The following is a 20,337-nucleotide window of genomic DNA, read 5'->3' as shown; positions in this document are numbered from 1 at the left end:
AGACAAAATGGACACAAGAAATTATTCTCAACACACCAAAAAGCGAGGCCACGTGACTATGGAAGATCCTAGCACTCGGATAAATGGAACATGAGATTTCTACAAGTGCCATATGAAAACGCACACAATATTTAGGACCGCTGGGAAACAAGCACAGACTGAGTTGGCAAACGACATACAAGTTTATATTGCAAGGTGTTGGGAAACGATTACACCCAATGAGACATGCCGAAACTTTAGCAATCGTAAAAGAGGCACTTTCAAATGGAACTTATTGTGAACTTGTTTATTCGCCTGCCCCCTGAACGCCTGAATACAGATGAGAGAGAACCCCTACAACGTTTGCAGAAGATCGCGTGTAACTTAAAAGCCTAACTGGAAAAGACTTGCAAGCCAGAACAGCTACGAGGATAACGCAGACACAAATTCGGCAGAAATAAAACTTTGGAAGTGGGAAAATCATACTGTGGGGGCTTGCTGTGATGCAAGTAGCAACGCAAATCATTAGACTGTTGAGCTCACGAAAGGTACGTGGACACTACTGGGAAATGATGCAGGTCAATAGTGGAATGGACTTATGCATGCATATGGGATATACCCTAAAATGTGGTGGGGCGATATGAATGAGAAGATCATCCCTGTCTGGCACAAACACAAAAAATAAAACAAATAAACAGGGAGGCAACCAAGTCAGAGAGTAATAAATATCGCCAAGGGAGATACTTTTCAATGATTGGACTAGCAGCACTGGTAGTGTGGATAAACGCGCGACACGCTTTGCACCAACATGAGACGTAAGGCAAGAAAATGATTGGCCGAAGGAAAGCGTCGGAGCTCGTGAGTCTTCAGGAACACAACTAAACTAAACTGTTTAAAACACGGCTACCAGCCAAGGGAAATACTTCCAGACCAAGAAAATAAACGTTGGGAGCTGTTGAAGAATGCTGAGGTAGTTTATCCTGGGAGGAACAGCACTAACCCTCCTTGATGCCATGGCTTATACTCGCAAAGCATACACCGGACAGCTGGACACAGTAAGTTAGAGAGTTGTTCAACCTACAACTTAGCAAGATGCCAGAATGGTGGGTAAAGAAATGGATCGCATTTGACCGTTAGAAAGGATGAGCGCTGGTGCTCAACACATGTACTAAGACTCTCAGTCTGAACCTACCAAATCAATGTCCCAGATTGGTTAATTGCTGTCTTAGCTAGTGATGCTACCACAAACAAATCTCTGCTGGAGATACAGGAGGGGAGAACCTTGATATGGTAGAGGAGTTGAGGAAGGCCTGAAGACAAATCCACGAATGGCACACATGATTAATGCCAGCCAGACAACAGGCTCGCACTCTTGCAAGACGCACAACCAGGACAGCGGTGCCGAACATCGAGAGCAAAGCAATTGAAAACGAGAATTTCAATAATCACGAGGCCAGGGTAACGTATCTGACATGCGGTGGTTTGTTTCCTTGAGCAACCACAACACCTTGATTAATCATATCCCTGTAAGACAAGAAACCTTCACCGCTTCATAGTTTACCAGTACTTGCTATTATAAGGAAATAAAGTCATTATCAATGTAAAAATTCATATAGTATTCTTTATTCATATATCCTCTATAAAAAGAGGGAAGAAGAAACTGAAGCAAGAGTAAGCCTGGGTGAGGTTTTGGGAGGAGGATAGGAAACAGGAACCACTAGAAAAAATTTCAAGTAATGAAAGCCTAATTATGGTTGGGACTGTCCATGGAGGGAGTGGAGTTTGGCGGAGTGAAACATCCGAAGGCCATTACCCACAAAGGCGATCAGTCTTCACAGTCTGGGTGGGAGTATAATGGAAACATCAAGGTGAACGAGTCGCGAGGGGGTTAAAACAGGGGCTGGAGGCAAAGCATAGCTGTGGAATTAGCTGCCATTAAACTGAGCCCACCAGCACACGATACGGACGGATGTCAGGTTTGAATCACACAGACAGCCGCGCCTTGTATGTCATGCATCCCTCAGATCTCTTCCTGCCCCCCACAAACCTCAATCATCTCAAGCATACCCTAGCTGTCCTCACATTCACTGAGCACTTTCCTGAAATTTGATTACAACTGATGCTTCCAATCATTCAGAATGAGCTACTTTTCATTGCAGCGGTCACTTCCATGAATTGCGAGAACATTTCCGTCTGACGCATCACATTATTTTTTGCCACCAGAGCCATAGATTCTGAAATAAGCCTTACGGCGATGGAGTAGAAGGAGAGCACTTGCAAAAATTTACGCCTGCTGCATGAAAGAGAAGGAGAAAAAGGGAGAGAATGTATTATAAAAAAGATAACATATTTACAAGAACAGAAAGCTTATAGGCTGCATTTCCCAGCGGTGCACAACAACTATTCAACCGAACTACCAATAGCACAAAGATTGATTTCACTAACACAGGAATGCATTTTTTGCATCTTAATATTAGAGTAACCCATAGAGATAGACTAGTGTTTAGAGATCTACACAGAGTCAGGTCGGAGCAGCCGAATCAGCTGCATGCGAGCCCTAGTCACGCCCATGTCTTATCGGACTTCAATATCTTGGCAGCCTCATAATACAAACAGTAGCAACTCTTTTTACCAAATCCAAAAAGACAATCAACTGTATACAGAATGCTAATAAATGCTGCTAATGCATAAATCATTATCCTGTATAACTACACGCAAACAGAAGAAAACGCAGACCACCACACCACCATAACAACACAATTCTCTGGGAAGATTAATGCTTTAACACCTCACCAGCTAAAAGAAGAAAACCCACCGTGTGGCTGTATCATGGAAAGATCACTGCTAGCAAACGTGTAAAAGGCTGACATCGCCAATAGCCCATCCACCACCCCACTATGGCTACCTGCAAGGAAGGATTTCTTTAGCAAACAGCAGAAACAACGCCCGTAGGAAATGGCCATATAGTCTGTCACCTTAATTAATTGCTAATTTTCAACTAGGTATATAAACCAAAATGAAAAATATCACATAACTCCTGAGGATATACACAAGTGAAGCATAAAAGAACAGGACATTAGCATTGTAATGCTAGCGATACACCGAGACCAACCGCAGCTAGTGTGTCCTACATTGATCATGCAAATGAATACAAGATTACTATGCTACAATGCCATGGAGCGGGTCAAGTAGTCCTACCCTGGAAATAGGACAGGAGATAAATTAAGGCTGCGACACATGCCCCAGAACCCATTCATTACAAAAGCTTTTAGGAAAAGTACCTCCAGGAGAGCTTCATGGAGAATGAATCCTATGCGAGGATTTCGACTCCAAATCCCAGAAATGATTAACAGACTTTTCAATAAACTAGTACATAAGAGCTGCGAATGCAAATCCAAAGTCAATACAGAGCAAATTAATACAAATTAAAAAAACGCTATGCTTATTAAAACCTGTTTTATCATATAACACAGATGCACTCACCTGAGAGTCCTTCCAATGGCTTATTGTCCTGGGCTAAGTGACTTAGGAGGGCTGAGAGGAGTAATATCATCAGGAGTGAGAAAAGCTAGCTGGCTGTTGGGAGAGAAGCGGAGTGTAGTGTGCATCATCGTGCAAGACTCGTCCATACACTCTTACTCGCTCCTCAACTCTTCCACTCGTATAAGAGCGCAGAATCCATCAAGCATAGGCCTAGAGATTACACAACAACGAAACACACATCTGAATCACACTAGGAACAGAGGGTGGGAGTACTGGTGCAAAAGAGAAACCCCTATAAATTGCAAATGAGCAGACTCAGACGTAGAGCGGCATGTTCTTGGCCTTGACCCGCGGACCTTAACCCATGATTTTTATTGCATTCTTTGGATATTTCTCGGTAGACTTGTCTAGAGAGCTCTTAACTTTCACTGGACACTAGTACTTCAAGAGTCCCTGGTGTGGACTCTCTGCATCATGGCTTGGAAATTTTTTATCAAATGTTTATTATGTCATTTTGTCTATTTGGAACGGAGTTCTGTTAGCATGGAATCACTCTATGGCTAATTTATACCGTTTACGCTGTACACAAAGAACAGCACTGTGGATCATGGATCTACTGTTCACATAGACTAAGAAGATTTTTTCAAATGCTTTGAGACATTGTCGTCTTTCTGTAACGAGAGGCTCTGAATAGAAAGATTTTGCTCTTCCACACAAAGCGATCAGACCAGTATCTCCAATACGGTCCATGCTGGAGCTGCTTTTTATTCAGATTCTTGGAACTGTAAGCAATCGCCACTCTCGTGCTGATCGAGCCACGCTGGGCAAACAGAGAAAATGAAAAAATTCAAAACAAAGATTGGCGGGCCTTAATTTCTGAAAATCTACACTGGCGCAGTGCATCCGAGTTCACAAGAATGGCATTTCCAGAGCGGTCAAACATGGTGCATGTGGGAGAATATACACAACCGAGGCAGAAATACTAATAAGTCGATCTTGCACAAACAACTACAACACAGCAAAATCCAACATGGAAATCACAGAATTATACAAGACAACTACTAAAAAACCTCTTGTTCGAGGAGAAGATACAGAAAACACGGTATTAAAGAGCCATTTATAATCGATATAACAGGAGGCCTACATTGTGGTGGAAATGGGTGCAAGGAGTCTAAAGATCGGCAAATTTCAAAAAGCCTAGAACATCAAATTTGGTAACAACGCGTAGCATAGACGCAGGCCAAAGCCTCAGCAGATTATATAATCAAAAGAACAAAGAGGAAATATGCATTGACATAAGCATTGCCTCGCTCGCTCTTAAGAGCCACGCCTGGAGAAGCTGATACTAGAGACGGATACTGTCTGTGAGGGGAAATAAGCGCCGCTTACTGCCCCACCCCACAACATTTTATTGAGCAGACACTGGGTAGATCTCAGTCACTGGGGTAACTGTATAAACTAAACCTATGCCCACTGACTGATGCCTAGAGTGTTTTTGCCCATCATGCCAGACTCCTCACAACCAAGTTTAGAAATCCAGCTTACTTCATCACGCGCCCAGCATCTCCTGAATTTTGACCAGTTATAAGACCTAGTCCCTAATCTGGATCCAGACTGTATGAAGTACCCCGCGACAGGTCAATTATCCGACCATGCTACCGCCCACTGCTCATTCAAGCCCTGCTCAGTAGCCACAGCATACTCGGACTCGCCCCTATTATCCCCAGCCAATTTTTAACGCCAACTGCATAAATAAGCAGTCAGCAGATTTTATAGGCTAGAAAGGGCAGTGACTTCAGCAGAATGTTACTGAGCAATGCTCAGGTTGTGTGCGATACAAAAACACAAACATAATTGCTCAAAATGAAAAAAAATATTAAACCTCTCGCAGGAACACACACAAAAAAAATCATCGCTACCACCAACACAAACAACAACTATTTTGACAAAGCAGGATGAGATGTCAATCAGTGGCCCCAGGGTAACTGATAACCACCTGTGCCTTGGACATAGCTGAAGGGTTTATAAACTCAAATGATTAGCAGTGCCTCAAAAGAAAAAAAGAATTACCTGGGCTCATAAATCCACACTCAACTCGCACCATTTTCCGCTTTAAGCAAAACTCCACTTTCACCACATAGCTGCATCCAGAAACTGAAACTTGGCATCACCAAACACGCAAACAGTAAATTAGCCAAACAATAACCGAAACCATGTGCTCCGATTCAGGATAAAAAGGAACCAGCTTTGCACAACTAATTTAACATACTTGTCCAATGGAAGCAAAACCAGCAGAATCCAAATATACGAGGATATTAAAAAAAAAAAAAAGAGCCAGCGCGACAGAAGGAAAGTGTGGCACTCAAGAAGACGTAACTAGAGCATCAGCGCATAAAGAGTTTTGAACAATCCTGCAGATCATCACATACAACCCATTAAAGACAAGCAGTTTCTAGGCAGAGAGGAGCCCTTAGAAGGAAAGAGAGTGATGGTGAGACGGCGGAGGAAGTCGGGACGGATATAACTAACATACAACATTCCAAACACCCACTAAAATCGACAAGGTGAGGCCGCCAGAGGGGCCTCGAGGGAAATCACGATATGCAGAAACAATTGAGGGGGGAAAGGGGCCTAAGTATCTACGAAAGTGCTGAGCCATAAACAACACAGCGAAATGATCATCGCTAAATGACAGAACGGGAGGGCGAGGGGGACTGAAAACACATGGCGTGCTAGAGCCCTCGCCACGCAGGGTGTTAGTCTGAGCTCGAGAGCGCTTGTCACACAGCACTGTGCTCTGGACTCTGTTCATAGCCTAGAGATTTTTTTCAAATGCTTTGACATTTCGTCTTCTGTAACGAAGTTCTGATAGAACAGATTTGGCTCTCCATACAGCAATCAGATCCAGTATCTCCCATACGGTCCATGCTGGAGCTCTTTTTGGATTTGGAACTGCATCGCCACTTGTGCTGATCAGAGCTCCACGCTGGCCAAACAGGAAATGAAATTCAAAAGATTGCGGGGCTTTTCCTGTCTACCTGGCCAGTGCATCCGAGTTCAGATGGCTTTCCAGAGCGGTCACAATGGTGCACTGTGGGATATCACCCAGAGGCCAATACTGTCGATTTGCAGCCACACTAACCCAAATCCAACATGGCAATACCGATTTCAGCACTACTCCTCTTGTCGGGGAGGAGTACAGAAACCGGTTTAAAGAGCCCTTTATATCGATATAAAGGGCCTCATTGTGTGGATGGGTGCAGGGTTAAATCGGTTTAAAGCTGCTAAATTTGGTTTAAACGCGTAGCATAGACCAGGCCATAGCCTCAGCAGATTATATCAGACAAAGAGGAAATGCATTGACTAGGCATTGCCTGTGCCTTTAAGAGCCCAGCCTGGGAAGCTGATACTGAGAGGTGCTGTCTGTGAGAGGGGAAATAAGCCCCTCTGCCCCCCCCACCCATTTTTGCAGACACTGGTGTCTCAGTCACACTGGGGTAACTGTTACTCCTATGCCCCTGACTGTGCTGAGTTTTGCCCTCTGCCAGCTCCTCACCCCAAGTTTAACTCCAGCTTCTCCCCCCCAGCTCTGATTTTGCCCTTTAGCCCCTGTCCTAATCCTGCCTCCAGCTGCTTGACCCCCCGCGACCAGTCAATTTCCGCCCCCTGCTCCGCCCCTGCTCGATTCAGCCCTGCTCAGTTCCCGCCTACTCGACTCGCCCCCTTTCCCCCTTTTTAACCCCTGTAAATAGCAGTCAGCAGATTTTTATGGCTAATAAGGGCAGTGACTTCAGCAGATGTTACTGAGCATGCTCAGTTTGTGTGACCATACAAAAACACACTTTGCTCAAATGAAAAAACCTCTCGCCCCCCCCAACAAACTATTTTGCAAAGCAGTGGTGTCTCAGTGCCACTGGGGTAACTGCTACCCCCTGTGCCCTTGCCATGCTGGGTTTTACCCTCTGCCAGTGCCTCACCCTGGGCTTAACTCCACCTCCTCGCCCCCATTTTCCCTTTAGCCCCTTTCCCACTGCTGCCTCCAGCTGCTTGGCCCCCCCGGCCCAGTAAATTGCCACCCCCCTGCTCCGATTCGGCCGCTTTGCCACTTTTTAACTCTTGTCCAAGGCAGCCAGCAGAATCCTACGGGTATAAGGGCAGCGCGAAGGGCGGTGGCCTCAGAAGACGTACTGAGCATGCGCAGTTCATCTGAGCATGCTCAATACACCTTAAGCAGCACGTTTCTAGCAGAGCGGAGCCTGTGGGAAAGGAGTGTGGTGGAGGCGGAAGGTCGGGACGGATTACTCCTCCCCCACCCTATCGACAGGTGAGGCGCAGAGGCGGCCTCGGGGGATCCGTCTGCAGAGCTGGGGGGAGGGGCTGTTCCGGTGCTGAGCCCCCGCCCGTGTCTGCTTGCAGAACGGGGGCGGGGGGCTGCCCTGGTGCTGAGCCCTCCCCCACGCGGGTGTCTGTCTGCGGAGCGGGGGGAGCTGTCCCGGTGCCGAGCTCCCGCCCCCTGGGGGTGTCTGTCTGCAGAGCTGGGGGTGGGGGCTGAGGCTGGCAGGGAGCAGGTTATAGCTTTGACCGCCATCGCCAGTCTGACAGTGTTACTGGTTCATCTCTTGTGTCACTAAACAGACCAAGGGTCTCAGTACCCAGCTCTGCCAACTGGGCTGTGGGCTGTTGACCCTTTACTGTATAGCACTTTGCACACTTGATCAGTACTCAGTTGTAGCCCCATTGCAGTGGGGGGGATGTGTGCGTTCAGTAAGGATTCCTTGGCTGTGAACTCTACTCTCTTCCTTCTGCTCCCCAGAGCCCTGATTTGTTGATCAAAACAAAGCTTATCTACTTCCGGGACTCACCGTGAGTAGGTTGATTGAATGGGGCATGAATGTTTGGGGAGGAGAAGTGGGGTACTGAATTTGTGGAGGGCTGGGTGGTCGTTTTGTGGATATGGCTGTGAAGAAGTGGGAGTTTTACTGGGATGGTCTGCACTAGTGATGGGGATATCAGGGTGTGACTTCACTTGAGGGAGGATACCTGTGCCCAGGATGGGGGTTGGGGCCAGGTGACACCTTTGCCTGGGAAGTTGAACAAAGGGTGGAAGAGGAGATGCTGGGGGGAGAGAGGGAGTTTTTCAGGAGGTGGCTGGGAAATGGAGGGAAGCGCAGATGGGGCTCTTATTCCCCAGTGGGGCTGTGGTGCCCCTGGGACCCCAAGATGGCCCTAATTGGGGAGGATCCTGTTGTCTGTGCCTGCAAGACCTGTCTTGGACTGTGTTCCTGTCATCTAAATAAACCTTCTGCTTTAGTGGCTGGGAGTCGTGCTGAATCGCAGGAAGCTGGGGGTGTAGGGCCTTGTGACACAAGAAGTGGGGGGTGCAGGACCCTGACTCTCTCACACTCCGTGACCGTGGCTCCAGTGTGATCTGTTAATAAAGAAATGTGCAAGATCTTAGAGTTTGGTAGGACACATTATTGCACTAGACATAATTAAATCGTGATGGTGGCTTGGGTCAATAGTCACTGGCAGCATCCTTTATTCTGTTGGGCCTTGACCCTTAGTCGTGACCATACGGTTGCCAGGTGTCTGGTTTTTGACCAGAACATCCGGTAAAAAAAAGAGACACTGGCAGCTCTGGCTGCTAAATCTCTGGTTGGCCATGTTAGGTGCGCAGCCAATCATTAAAAGACAGAAACAATCACTTGCATTCTGCAGCCTCCCCTAATGACATCAGTGATTGGTTGCTGAAGAAGTTGGAGTCTGTCAGAGATGGAGCACCAATTGAAAGTAGCCATCTTAGTTTTGATTCCATTCTTGCCTCCCACCCTTAGAAATCCTCCACAATAGGGAGCTTTCTGAAACGAGCAGCTAGATAGAATGGTTTTACTTCTTTCCCACTCCTGAAATGTTACTTTGAAGTACTCTGAGGGGTGCTTCCATCACTGCCTCCTGCTGCCACTGGATTTCTTCATTCCTTCCTATGATATAAAGGAAGCAAAAGCTCACTTACTGTCATGTGATTCTAGGTAACAGGAGAGATGTAGGAGGATTCCAGAGCTGCTCATCAGCAAGACCAGCTTTCCTCATGGAAGAGGTAAAAACTCAGTGTGCTCTTCTCTGCCTTCTGCACTCAAGTTGATTGGTACAATTAAAACTGCCACCTCTCCTGATTTTTTCAAGGCGTCTTCCTGCGGCCCAGTGCAGAGGTTGCCATGCATTGTTTCTCCTCCTTAAAGCTCGCTGCAATTCTCCACATATCCACAGGCTGACCATATGTCCATCTGTTAATATTTGTAATGGCTTTTTTTAAGCTTTCATATTTTTGTAGTGATAAATGCAATGGAACATATTGTTCAGAGTACAGCACTTTGCTAACAGTATTACATTCAGGTAAAAAATCCTCAAGTATATGCGATTGCAAAATGAAACCCTAACTTTAATTCTTCAAAAAATTAGAAATTATATTGGTCCCTTTTAAACTCCTCTTTAAAATTGTCATCTTTAAACCTACACAAACTATCTTCATTTTAACTTTTTCCTGTGGTATATTCTTGAGGAGTAAAAGAAGTCTTGGAGATCATCTACAGTCAATCAATCCTAAGGTCTACCACTTTTGTAGTAGTAATGAAAAAGAATCCAGGTCAAAGTTTTTAAAACTGACTAGTGATTTTTGGGAGCCCAATTTGAGATGCCTTAAAGAAGTGTGATTTTCTGAAAATGATGAGCACCTGCCATCTTGAATTCACGCCCCGTTGAGGTATTGCAAGTTGGGCCCCCAAAAATTATTAGTCAGTTTTGAAAATCTTAGCCCTAATCTTTTGGGTTTAGTGAGTCTTCTGTTTGTTCAATGTAACTCAATTATGTACATTCAAATATATTTAATTATCTGTTTGATACACTTTGCTCTTTCTATTGTAACATAAATACAATATATTTAATGCAACCAAGCGAGAGTGGTTGGGGATGGGGTATAAGTTATACAAGGGAGATAATTTCCTGACTGAGACATCTGTTAGACTGGAGACTGTTTTGCAAAGAGGATTGGTGGGAACCCATCACATAGGACCTTTAAATTAGACACTGCATCAAACTAGAAAAATCCTATAGGGGAAAATCCTGACTCCATAGAAATGGACAGGATGACAGACAGTGGACACATCTTTTCTGTCACTAATTTCTGTGGTACAGGGGCTTCATTCAATAGGCTTTTAACAATTTAACCATAAAACCACCACCACTCTCACTCTGAGCCTGGATTAATACAGGGCCCATAGTACTTTTATTCTTCATTGTTCCACATCAGCTGCAAAGCATTCATAGAATTTAAGGCCAAAAGCAACCATTGTGATCATCTTATCGTAGCTCAGGCCAGAGAATTTTAGAACAACCTTTTTCTGGTGTTAGCTACATGGGTGTGGGGTTGGTATATGTACAAATCCACACTTTCAAAATAAACATTGTCTCATCTGTGCACTTCCCAATATCTCAGACTCCCCAAGGAACATTCCAAGATGAGCTGGAGTGATGTATTTTGCAGCTGGAAACAGGCTTCCTTCGTCTCAACCCAACCCCAAAACAAGGTATGTTGCCTCCCCCAAGATTTCTAGTTAAAATCTAAACTCAGTGCTGGTTCAGTTCACTCAGAAGCCTTTCTAATTTCTCTGTCTATTGAATTATAATCGGAATTCATTCTAAATGTTAAATAAGTACAAAATGTTTCATTACATCTGTTCTACTTTGAACTTCATCTGCCTATCCGCTCTTAAACTTGTGACCTGGACTGTCTCCTTCCTTATGCATTGTTTCTTCTCTCCTCATTTTCCTTTTAGCCCATATGCCTCATTCCTCTCTTTCCCCTTAGTTATGCCCTTCCACTTACATATTGCTCAGCTACTTCAGGCTTCCTACAGTGCTTTGCAGCTCAGAAGGTGGTTTCACCCCCCTCAGTGCTTTGATTACTCACATTCTGTATCTGATACTTTATCTGTGGTATAATCTCACAATCTCAAGTGACTGCTGCTGCATAGTATCAATAGAGATGCCTCTTAAATGCTTGTAGCTTTATTTTTTTAAGCATGTTCCTCATTGTCCCTGGAAAAAGATGAAATAACTTAAAAGAGAAACTTTACTGCCCATTAAAATACTGGCTTCAGGTATATTCAGGAACGTTTTAAGAGCTCATACCTGTTGATCCACCGGGCCCAGTATTCTGCCTCCAGCAGTTACCACTACTTAGTGGTCCAAAGGAAAATGAAACTTCCCTTGTAAGGCATCTGGCTGACTATGTCATGGTGCACATGAGGATACAAAATTCCTTCCTGAACACTGCAGCCATTGGTTTATGCAGAAGCATGAGATTTGATCATTTATATATTAGAGCAGTTTTTCATATGCTATTGGTCATACAAGTATCCTGCAGTCCAGCAGTTCTCAAACTGTGGGTTGGGACCCCAAAGTGGGTCCCAACCCCCTTTGAATGAAGTCGCCAGGGTTGGTTTGCTGGAGTCTGGGGCTGAAGCCAAAGTCCCAGGGCTTCAGCCCTGGGCAGCAGGACTCAGATTACAGGCACCCTGCCTGGGGCTGAAGCCCTTGAGCTTCAGCTTTGGCCCCTCTGCCTGGAGCGGTGGGGCTTGAGCGGACCCCGGCTTTGGTCCTCCTCCTGAGGTTGTAAAGTAATTTTTGTTGTCAGAAGGGGGGCATGATGCAGTGAAGTTTGAGAACCCCTGCTGTATTCAATGCCCACCTACTATGGGGACAGATACTATAGAAAGATGTATGCAATAATAAGCAGCTATGGAGGAAAACGAAATCCTCACTCTGAGTTTAAAGCAACAAGCCAGAGGCAGCTTTATTATGAGCAATTGCAATATGCACAGGAGCGTACACAAGGTCAGGGATACCCCCTCCAAAGGCAGGTCTCGGATAGATAAATAATTAGGGCAAGCATTTATACCTTTTTGTTACAGACAATAATGATCAACAACCACATCTTGTTTATACATATTCTTTCATAATATCTTTCTTTTCTCAGCAATTTTCTGCTACAGTCTACGTTCCATTCTTATCTAATACAAGGTCAAAATAACTTCTCACAGTTTTTTCCACTTGCCCAGGCCTTGTATTAAAGTCTCGTGTTATTAAATAGAAGAGTTAGTCTTCCAGGAAGAGCAAGAGTCAGGCTAAGATGTCTGCGCTTTTTTCAACTTCCACAAAGTACAAAAGAGTGCTCCCCCAAAAAGCATTACATGGTATTGCATCCATTTGTAGAAATCCCTATCTCTGAACCACTGATAAGGGACTAATTCTGTATGTGATGTAAATATCCAGTGTCCCAACCAGTAGCCATTCCAGTCCTCATAGACTCATAGGTCAGAAGGGACCAACATGATCATCTAGTCTGACCTCCTGCACAAAGCAGGCCACAGAACCCTACCCATCCACTTCTATAAAAACCCCTAACCTATGTCCGAGTTATTGAAGTCTTCAAATTGTGGTTTGAAGACCCCAAGCAGAGAATCCACCAGCAAGTGACCCATGCCCCACGCTGCAGGGGAAGGCGAAAAACCACCAGAGCCTCTGCCAATCTGCCCTGGAGGAAAATTCCTTCCCGACCCCAAATATGGCGATCAGGTAAACCCTGAGCATGTGGGCAAGGCTCCCCAGCCAGCAGTCAGGAAAGAATTCTCTGCAGTAACTCTGATCCCATCCCATCCAACATCCCATCGCACACCATTGAGCAGACTTATCTGCTGATAATCCAAGGACAATTGCCAAAATTAAACTATCCTATCATATCATCCCTTCCATAAACTTATCAAGCTTAGTCTTAAAGCCAGATATGTCTTTTGCCCCCACTACTCCCCTCGGAAGGCTGTTCCAGAACTTCACTCCTCTAATGGTTAGAAACCTTCGTCTAATTTCAAGCCTGAACTTCCTAGTGTCCAGTTTGTACCCATTCGTCCTTGTGTCTACATTAGTACTAAGCTTAAATAATTCCTCTCCCTCCTTAACGTTAATCCCCCTGATATATTTATATAGAGCAAGCATATCCCCCTGGAGTCTTCTTTTGGTTAGGCTAAACAAGCCAAGCTCTTTGAGTCTCCTTTCATAAGGCAGGTTTTCCATTCCTCGGATCATCCTAGTAGCCAAAGAATAGCGATTGGGACATATCTGTAGTACTACCGCTTTGAGACTTTTCTCTGATCCGAGTACCTGGCAAAGGGAAGACGCACCATTGTTTCCCTCCCTGACTATGGTTCATAGGACTCCCCGTGATCCCATTTCTTGTCTTTGTGTCGGTTGGTTTCTCAAATGCAGCAGAGGAGACACAGCACATCCTCAAAGTCCTGTGCTCCTGCAAGGCTGCCTTTCTGAAGAAGCGGCAGGTGATGAACCGTGTGTTTGAGGATTACTGACTGAAGATGGCTGAGGAGCAGAAGAGGACAGAAAAATCAGGTGAGGCTGGGGCAATCCCTGGAGTCTACAGAACCATTTGTTTTCCTCTGATGTGGTGTCCAGGTATTAGCAAATGGCCTTTCTTGAGGCTTCTTGCTCAGTCATTCCCAAGAGAAATAAACCTTCTTTCCCAGCCAGAAGCCATTAAAATCGAAGGGCTTATAAGCATATCTAATCCCAGGACTGAAGGGGGTTTTAAGGGTGAAGTAAAGGCTGTATCTGTCTGAACTTCATTAATCGCTGTGGAGTGGGGTCCAGTGTTAATGAGAAGTTCATAGTTTTGGAAGCTCTACTAGTGACAGCTAGAGTAAGGCCTAACATGGCACTAAGCAGGATGAAATAGCAGAAGATGGAGCTCCTTCAAGAATCCATTCTGGATCTATGTGTGTGAGATTGGTGTGATGGTGGTGCACAAAGCCTAAATAAATAGAAGCGAGTCCTCCATTCCCTCTGCATGTCAGGCAGTCCCATATGGAAATACTGCACTGGGTATTTTGCCCCCAGTCCCTTGCTGGTACCAAAATACAATAGCATTCTACATACACATGGGTTGGGTGTCCCTTATAGAAGTGAATTGTTCTAAATGTGGCGCCAACATGGTAACAAATCAGAGAATTAATAGAAACACAAATCTTCCTCTTTTCTCTTTCCATGAAACCTGGGAAAGCACAAATACAGCAAGGGAATGTGCAGGTTTCAGGGAGCGTGGTGTATAGGAAGCGATCTGGACAGACCTCCGAGTCAACCACAAATTGGTTCACACCATCTGATAATAGCTTCCGATTTGACTTTGCACTTCCTGAGATGGATCCACAAGCAACCAATGGAACTATGGAAGAGGTCCAGGGGGTAGGTGGCTCTGAACAGAGGCCCTCAGAACTAGAAGATTTGAGTGGAGTGTTGAACTTTTCCACCCCTGGACAACAGCCCAAGTTTGCTTTCAATTTTGTCATCCCAGATAAAGATGGCTCCCTGATGCCATCTGTTGTTACAGGCCAAAGAACGGAGAGTGTAGCAGAAAATGTGACATCAGATGGCTTGTCATCTGCAGGGCTGATGACGCATTCAACCCTGTTGGAGGCTAACATGCCTGAGGTTGTGGGCTGTGTGGGTGGAGGATTAGGGAGAGAGGCTCTCATTTTAGAGATCCCAAAACCAGAGATTGCTGCTGAAGATGAGGTTAAGACAGAGAAGACAGCAGCAGTTGGAGCACCCAAGAAGAAGAAGAAGAAGAAAAAGAAATCATCAAGTAGTAAGAAGGAGATGGCAGAAGCTGAGGTCAGCAAGAAGGTGAAGGTGGGAGCCAGTGAGTGTGAAGACACAGAAAAGACCACGCAGGTATGTGAATTAATTTCTGGCTAATAAACATAACCTCACTGTTAAGGCTCCATAGTTTCCTTGGAAGGGAAAGTTAATGTATGTGTGAGGTTTCTAAATCTGTGCGGTAGCACAGGCTGGAAATGAATAGCCATTTATTGCTGCTTATCTCATTAGGGTTTCACTGTGACGAGAAACCAAATAAGTGGGAGTGGACTAGGTGGCTCAAGTTGATGTTACTTTGTCCTTCCCTAGAACTGTGTCTGAGAGTCTGCAAGCACTTTGCAGGCATGTAATGATTTAGACCGTGCAGCATCCCTGGCTGGTAGATATTATCCCCATTGTGCAAATGGTGAAATTGAGATGCAGAGAGGTTAACTGACTTGACCAAGATCAAGACTGTTGCAGAGCCAGGAACAGAGCTCAGAAGACCTCCTGTATCTCAGTCCCTGTCTATAGGTTTATAATGGCACAGAAAGAGGTTGAAGGCACCAACTGCTCTGAGTCATGTATTAAGAGATCATTAAAGTACACCTTACCATCTACTAATGCTGCGCTGAAGTCTATAGTCTGTTATGTTTTTCTTTAAAATGTCAGTGAATTTAAGTCTCCTGAATGGTCCCAGACCAGCAACACTAGAATGTGAAGGCTGCAACACAGGAAGCAGCCATAAGAGCTTCCTTCACCACCCAGCTGCTGTGCCTCAACCCTGACCTTGAGAGCCCCCCCTCCAAGAGTGTGTGTGTGGAGGGGAGTGGGGTTCAGTCTCTGGCCATTCTGTTATTGGCCTCTCTGAGACAGACAACTGAGTGGTTTGTGCGGTGTGGACAACTGTTCATTAGGAACTGGAGTGAGACCCACAAACTCGCCTCAGAAGATGAATCTCAGCAACTACTACCCTAGACCAGACCAGCCTGAGATGAAAAGCCCCACAGCCCTTTACCTGTCTCCTGAGGCATCCATACCTCAGGTGGGCACTGTATATAAGGCACTGGGGGTAGCTTTCCTAGGTAACCATGACATAAGAGGCTTGGAAGGAGACTGAAAGCCTGTTGGAAAGAAGTTGTGGTTAAGTAGCTGGAACATAGAGGTGATAAGAGCTTGGGGGTTCTCATGAATGTGTAACAGTTACAACACTGTTAGATCTAGAAAATGATGCTACTTCAATTCTAGGAGGCAACTCTGCTACTCTCTCTGCCAGTGTCCAGTCCGTTGGCTATGCTGGATTACACTTAGTGCTTAGATAGCTCCTTCCATTTTCACAGACATTAACTAGCTAACTTGCACATCCCTGGGAAGGCAGAGGAATGGGAGACAGAACACCAGATTCTCCTCTGGATTTTGTCACTCACTCACTGTGCAACCTGTGAAGGTCACTTCACCTCTCTTCCTTAGTTTTCCCTGCTGGAAAATGACTTATTTTATGTTTGTATAACTGCTGTCAGACCAAAGGCTCCCACAGTGTTGGACAAACATAGGCAAGCAAACCTTCCACATACAGGTGTTGGGAGGCTTCAGTACTGTTTGTGCAAAGGCTTGAGATAATCAGGTGGAAGGTGCTGAACATAAAGTGGCATCAAGAATATGAAGTGAAGCCAGCTCTGAGGGAGTGAAAACATGAACATGCAACTCCTAAATCTGTAGATACTTGATTTTCCTTGCTGACTAACAGATGCTGTTTTAGTTTTTGGACAATTTAGTTTCCTCCCTTTGATGTGTTCTGTTTTATGTAGCAGTCAGATAAACAGCTGTGGAGGGAAGTGGACTGGTGTGTGGAACAGCTGGAACTTGGCCTGAAGACACACAAATCCACTCCAAAACAGGGTGAGTAAGCCAGAGAGTGTCTTGTTAGAAGGGAGGGGAGGCAGAAGCAGTGGTGCAGGGAAAGAGCAAAAGGAAAGATTTATATTCTGTGTTTGCATGACTCTCCTTTCCAATGATTCAGCTGAAGAAGCTCTTCGTGCCGTCAAGACACTACGCAGTGACAAGGCCGTGCTGGCAAAGAAGTGTCAGGTCATGCGAGCCATCTTTGGAGATTACAAGAAGAAGATGGACGAGGAGAGACAGAAACAGCTGAAGCTCATGCAGGCAGGTATGAGAGGCAGACTTACATGAGGGATCAGGATGAGAAACCATGCCTGAAAAAAGGGAGCAGGAATACTAATCTCTCCATTATCCATGTAGCCCCAGAGAATGGAATTCTGGTGCATGAGAAGCCTTAATGGTTTTTCTTTCTGTCTTTGTCTTCCCCTCTGTAAGCTGCAAAGTCTGCTCAGGTCATGGAGGTGAGGGAGAATGCTCGCAGAAAGAGCAGCCAGGTCTTCCGGAAGTGTTCAGCGGCGTCCAGGAAAAGCCCAAGTTCTGCAGGATCCCCTTCTCATCTTCCCAGCCATCCAGAGTCACCCCAGGCCTCTGGCACAAATTCATTCATGTTCCCAACTTCCCAAGAGGAGTTCTGCTTTAACTTTTTTTAGGAAAGTCCCTTGGACATTTATTGTTTTTGTTTAATGGCTGAAAATGTTGCCAAAACCTGTTTAATCTTAGGGGGTAGAAGGATGCTGAGCAGGGTAAAAGGATCATGTTGTGGGAAACATGCATAGGTTCATAGTGGAAAGACACTAAGTGCCTTAGATCAAGTGTATGTAACAGCTCTATCTATAATGCATACTCCCAGACTCAGTCTGCGGGCTGTACTCCTTTCCTCATACACACCTTTGCTTGGAAACAAATCTGATAAGGAGAAGAGATATGGCCAGAGAAGTCATAAGTAAAGGTGAAGAGAAGCTTAGCACTTTGAAGGCAATTCTTCTGTTTGTATGCAAAGTGCAGCTCTCATGCTGGCTGTATGGAACAGAGTAAAGAAGTAGGACTGAAACTCCTTGTGCGTATCAAAGGTTTTTGTATTAAACGTGAAAAAGCGGCATCATTCCCAAAGTTCTAGCATTTTGATGCAGTTTACAAAGACACTGCAATAATTTTTCCCATTGCTGTATAATTATGGCAGTCTTTTATCCTCACTAGTTTTGTGGTCTCCATTAGGCAAATGTTGACTCTCTCTTTTTTTTTTCTTTTTTTTTTTTTTTTTTTTTTTTTTTTTTTTTTTTTTTTTTTTTCTTGCTTCCGAAGAGCCTGGAATTAATATAGCAGTTTGCCATAAAATCCTGCATCTCCAAAGGTGGCAGGGGATATGAAAACTTCTTCCAAAACTTGGGAGAGCCATTCAGTAAGCATTCAGGGGTCTGTGCCTCAGACCTCTGTAAAGCTGTTCTATAAAGCCATGTTCCTTTCCCTGTGCTTCAGCATGGGAGGATCCAGAATGCAGCTGTTCAGTAAAGGGGTACATTACAGTTCCAAGCACTGATACTTTACCTTTGTAAGTTGGAAAGTGGACTGATCACAAGAATGGGCTCTTCCACAGATGCGCGTGTGACCCTGAGCGAGTCATTCCAGCTGTAAAATGAGGATACTGCTTGCCTACTTCAAAGACTTGTTGCACACTGGTTAATAAATAACTGCTGTATAAGAAGCGAGCTTACAGCAGTTTTTTAACTCCACCCTTGTTGCTTTCTCATGCTTGAAGCATCTCTGGACCATTATCAGTTGTTAATGGATCTCTTGACTGTTTTTGGTTGAAACAGCACAAACCAGATGCTGTAGGTTCCACAAAAATGTTGTTTCATAGCAAAGACACAGTGGCTTTTAATTTTAAAAAAAAATTATCTATTTTGGCATCTGGGGGGCTTTCCTTGTCGCCGTTTTTAATAATATGAGGGCCTACTTTATGTGACTATCCCAGAAAATTATGAGCATCTCTTGGATACCTTCCGCCCTTTGCTTTGATTCTTTGTAGCCTTGCATTGCTGGGCCTTTTGTGGCTTGTGCAGTTGGCTTGGTATGGTAGGACATCTCACAAAGGAGTTGGTTTTGTACTTGGCTGAGTGTTAATGGAAGTCTTGTAGCACAAGCTGACTAGATAGTCTGGTTTTATAGTGCTGGCTGAGTTACACCGAAAGTAGGAGTTTGTTCTAGTTTTCTTATAATGATCTAATCAGCCTTCTTCTGTAACATCCCACTCATTTCCTTACTGGGGAACTTTCAGCTCATACTGCCTGTGTTGCTTCCTGATATGTAGGCTGCCTCTGCAAGTGAATTGTGCAAAACTGAGGTGCTCCAACTCCTAAAGCAGGGATCTCAAACTCAAATCACCACAAGGGCCACATCACTGAAACCTTTTTTTCATACAATATGAAAGTCTAGTAAAAATGAAGAGTAATATAGTATGGTATTAAGTCAATGTACTAACTTTTTGAAACTGTAATGCGAAGGGAGGGTTTAATAAATATTAAACCTGTAATTATTCCTTATGTGGTCAGTAACACTGATGATCTACACTAACAGTCTATCAACATAGCTGTAATGGCAGGAACTTTTTAAAGTAACTGTTCATACAAAATACGTTCCCACTTTTAACAAACATTCTTCCCAGCTACTCACAGCATGCCTTGCTCCGTCTCTAAGGCAGCAGCTTGGTGCAAGGTGGAGTAGAACATGCTGGGAGTTGTAGGCCTCTATTGAGCGAATTTACTCGGCTGTCAGCACCAGTTTGAAGTGTCCGTGTCCTCTAGGAGGATCGGGGGTTTCTTTCCAACCCAGGCATTGTTGAGGATGAGAGATGTGGGGAACAGGCTTGGATTTTGTAAACTGGAAAATCCAAGATCCCTTTTCCCTTCCCTTCCCCTTCCCTTGTGATACTTCTCTCTGATTCACCTTCCCTTTCCCTCCCTCCCTCCCTCCCAGTGTTAAAGGAAAAGTTGTGACTGGCTGCTGCTGCTTTCCCAGCTCCCGTTTTCCCCCAGCTTTTCACACTGCATGTGATCAATAGGAATGGATTTCAATGGTGGGTGTGTTTGGCCCTCCCTTGAGGGAGGGGAGATTTGAAGAGTGGTGAAGGGGCTGGCCGAGGGTTGGTGTGAGTCAGGGTATAGTTGGATGGGGGGATTGGGGATGCAGGAAGAGCAGACTCAATGGCTTGTTCGGGAGTGAGGAGCTGCAAGGCTGTTTGTCAAGCTTGGGCAACTTGACTCGGGTAAACTTCAGAGA

The 20,337-nt window shown here is 44.9% G+C and overlaps 1 protein-coding gene and 1 long non-coding RNA gene across 4 annotated transcripts in view; one reads left to right on the top strand and one right to left on the bottom strand.

Annotated features, from left to right (window-relative positions):
* Nucleotides 1-20,337, bottom strand: part of LOC116834644 (uncharacterized) — a 323,581-nt gene that overhangs the window by 93,667 nt on the left and 209,577 nt on the right. The window lies entirely within an intron of this gene.
* C9H8orf33 (chromosome 9 C8orf33 homolog) lies at nucleotides 7,689-19,594 on the top strand. 2 transcript variants are annotated; one of them, XM_075069360.1, is made up of 8 exons: nucleotides 7,689-7,786; nucleotides 9,492-9,559; nucleotides 10,955-11,045; nucleotides 13,783-13,920; nucleotides 14,588-15,258; nucleotides 16,971-17,061; nucleotides 17,183-17,329; nucleotides 17,497-19,594. In XM_075069360.1, exons 4-8 carry the CDS (start codon nucleotides 13,887-13,889, stop codon nucleotides 17,709-17,711), a joined length of 1,158 nt encoding a protein of 385 aa, XP_074925461.1. In that variant the 5' UTR covers nucleotides 7,689-7,786; nucleotides 9,492-9,559; nucleotides 10,955-11,045; nucleotides 13,783-13,886; the 3' UTR covers nucleotides 17,712-19,594. The 2 variants fall into 2 exon arrangements, with proteins under 2 accessions (XP_074925461.1, XP_074925463.1); XM_075069362.1 differs by lacking the exon at nucleotides 7,689-7,786 and adding an exon at nucleotides 8,305-8,325.

Source organism: Chelonoidis abingdonii, chromosome 9 (assembly GCF_003597395.2).
Source record: "Chelonoidis abingdonii isolate Lonesome George chromosome 9, CheloAbing_2.0, whole genome shotgun sequence".
Taxonomy (NCBI): domain Eukaryota; kingdom Metazoa; phylum Chordata; order Testudines; family Testudinidae; genus Chelonoidis; species Chelonoidis abingdonii.
Note: the sequence above shows the minus strand (reverse complement) of the source record. Positions and strands in the feature narration are given on the sequence as shown.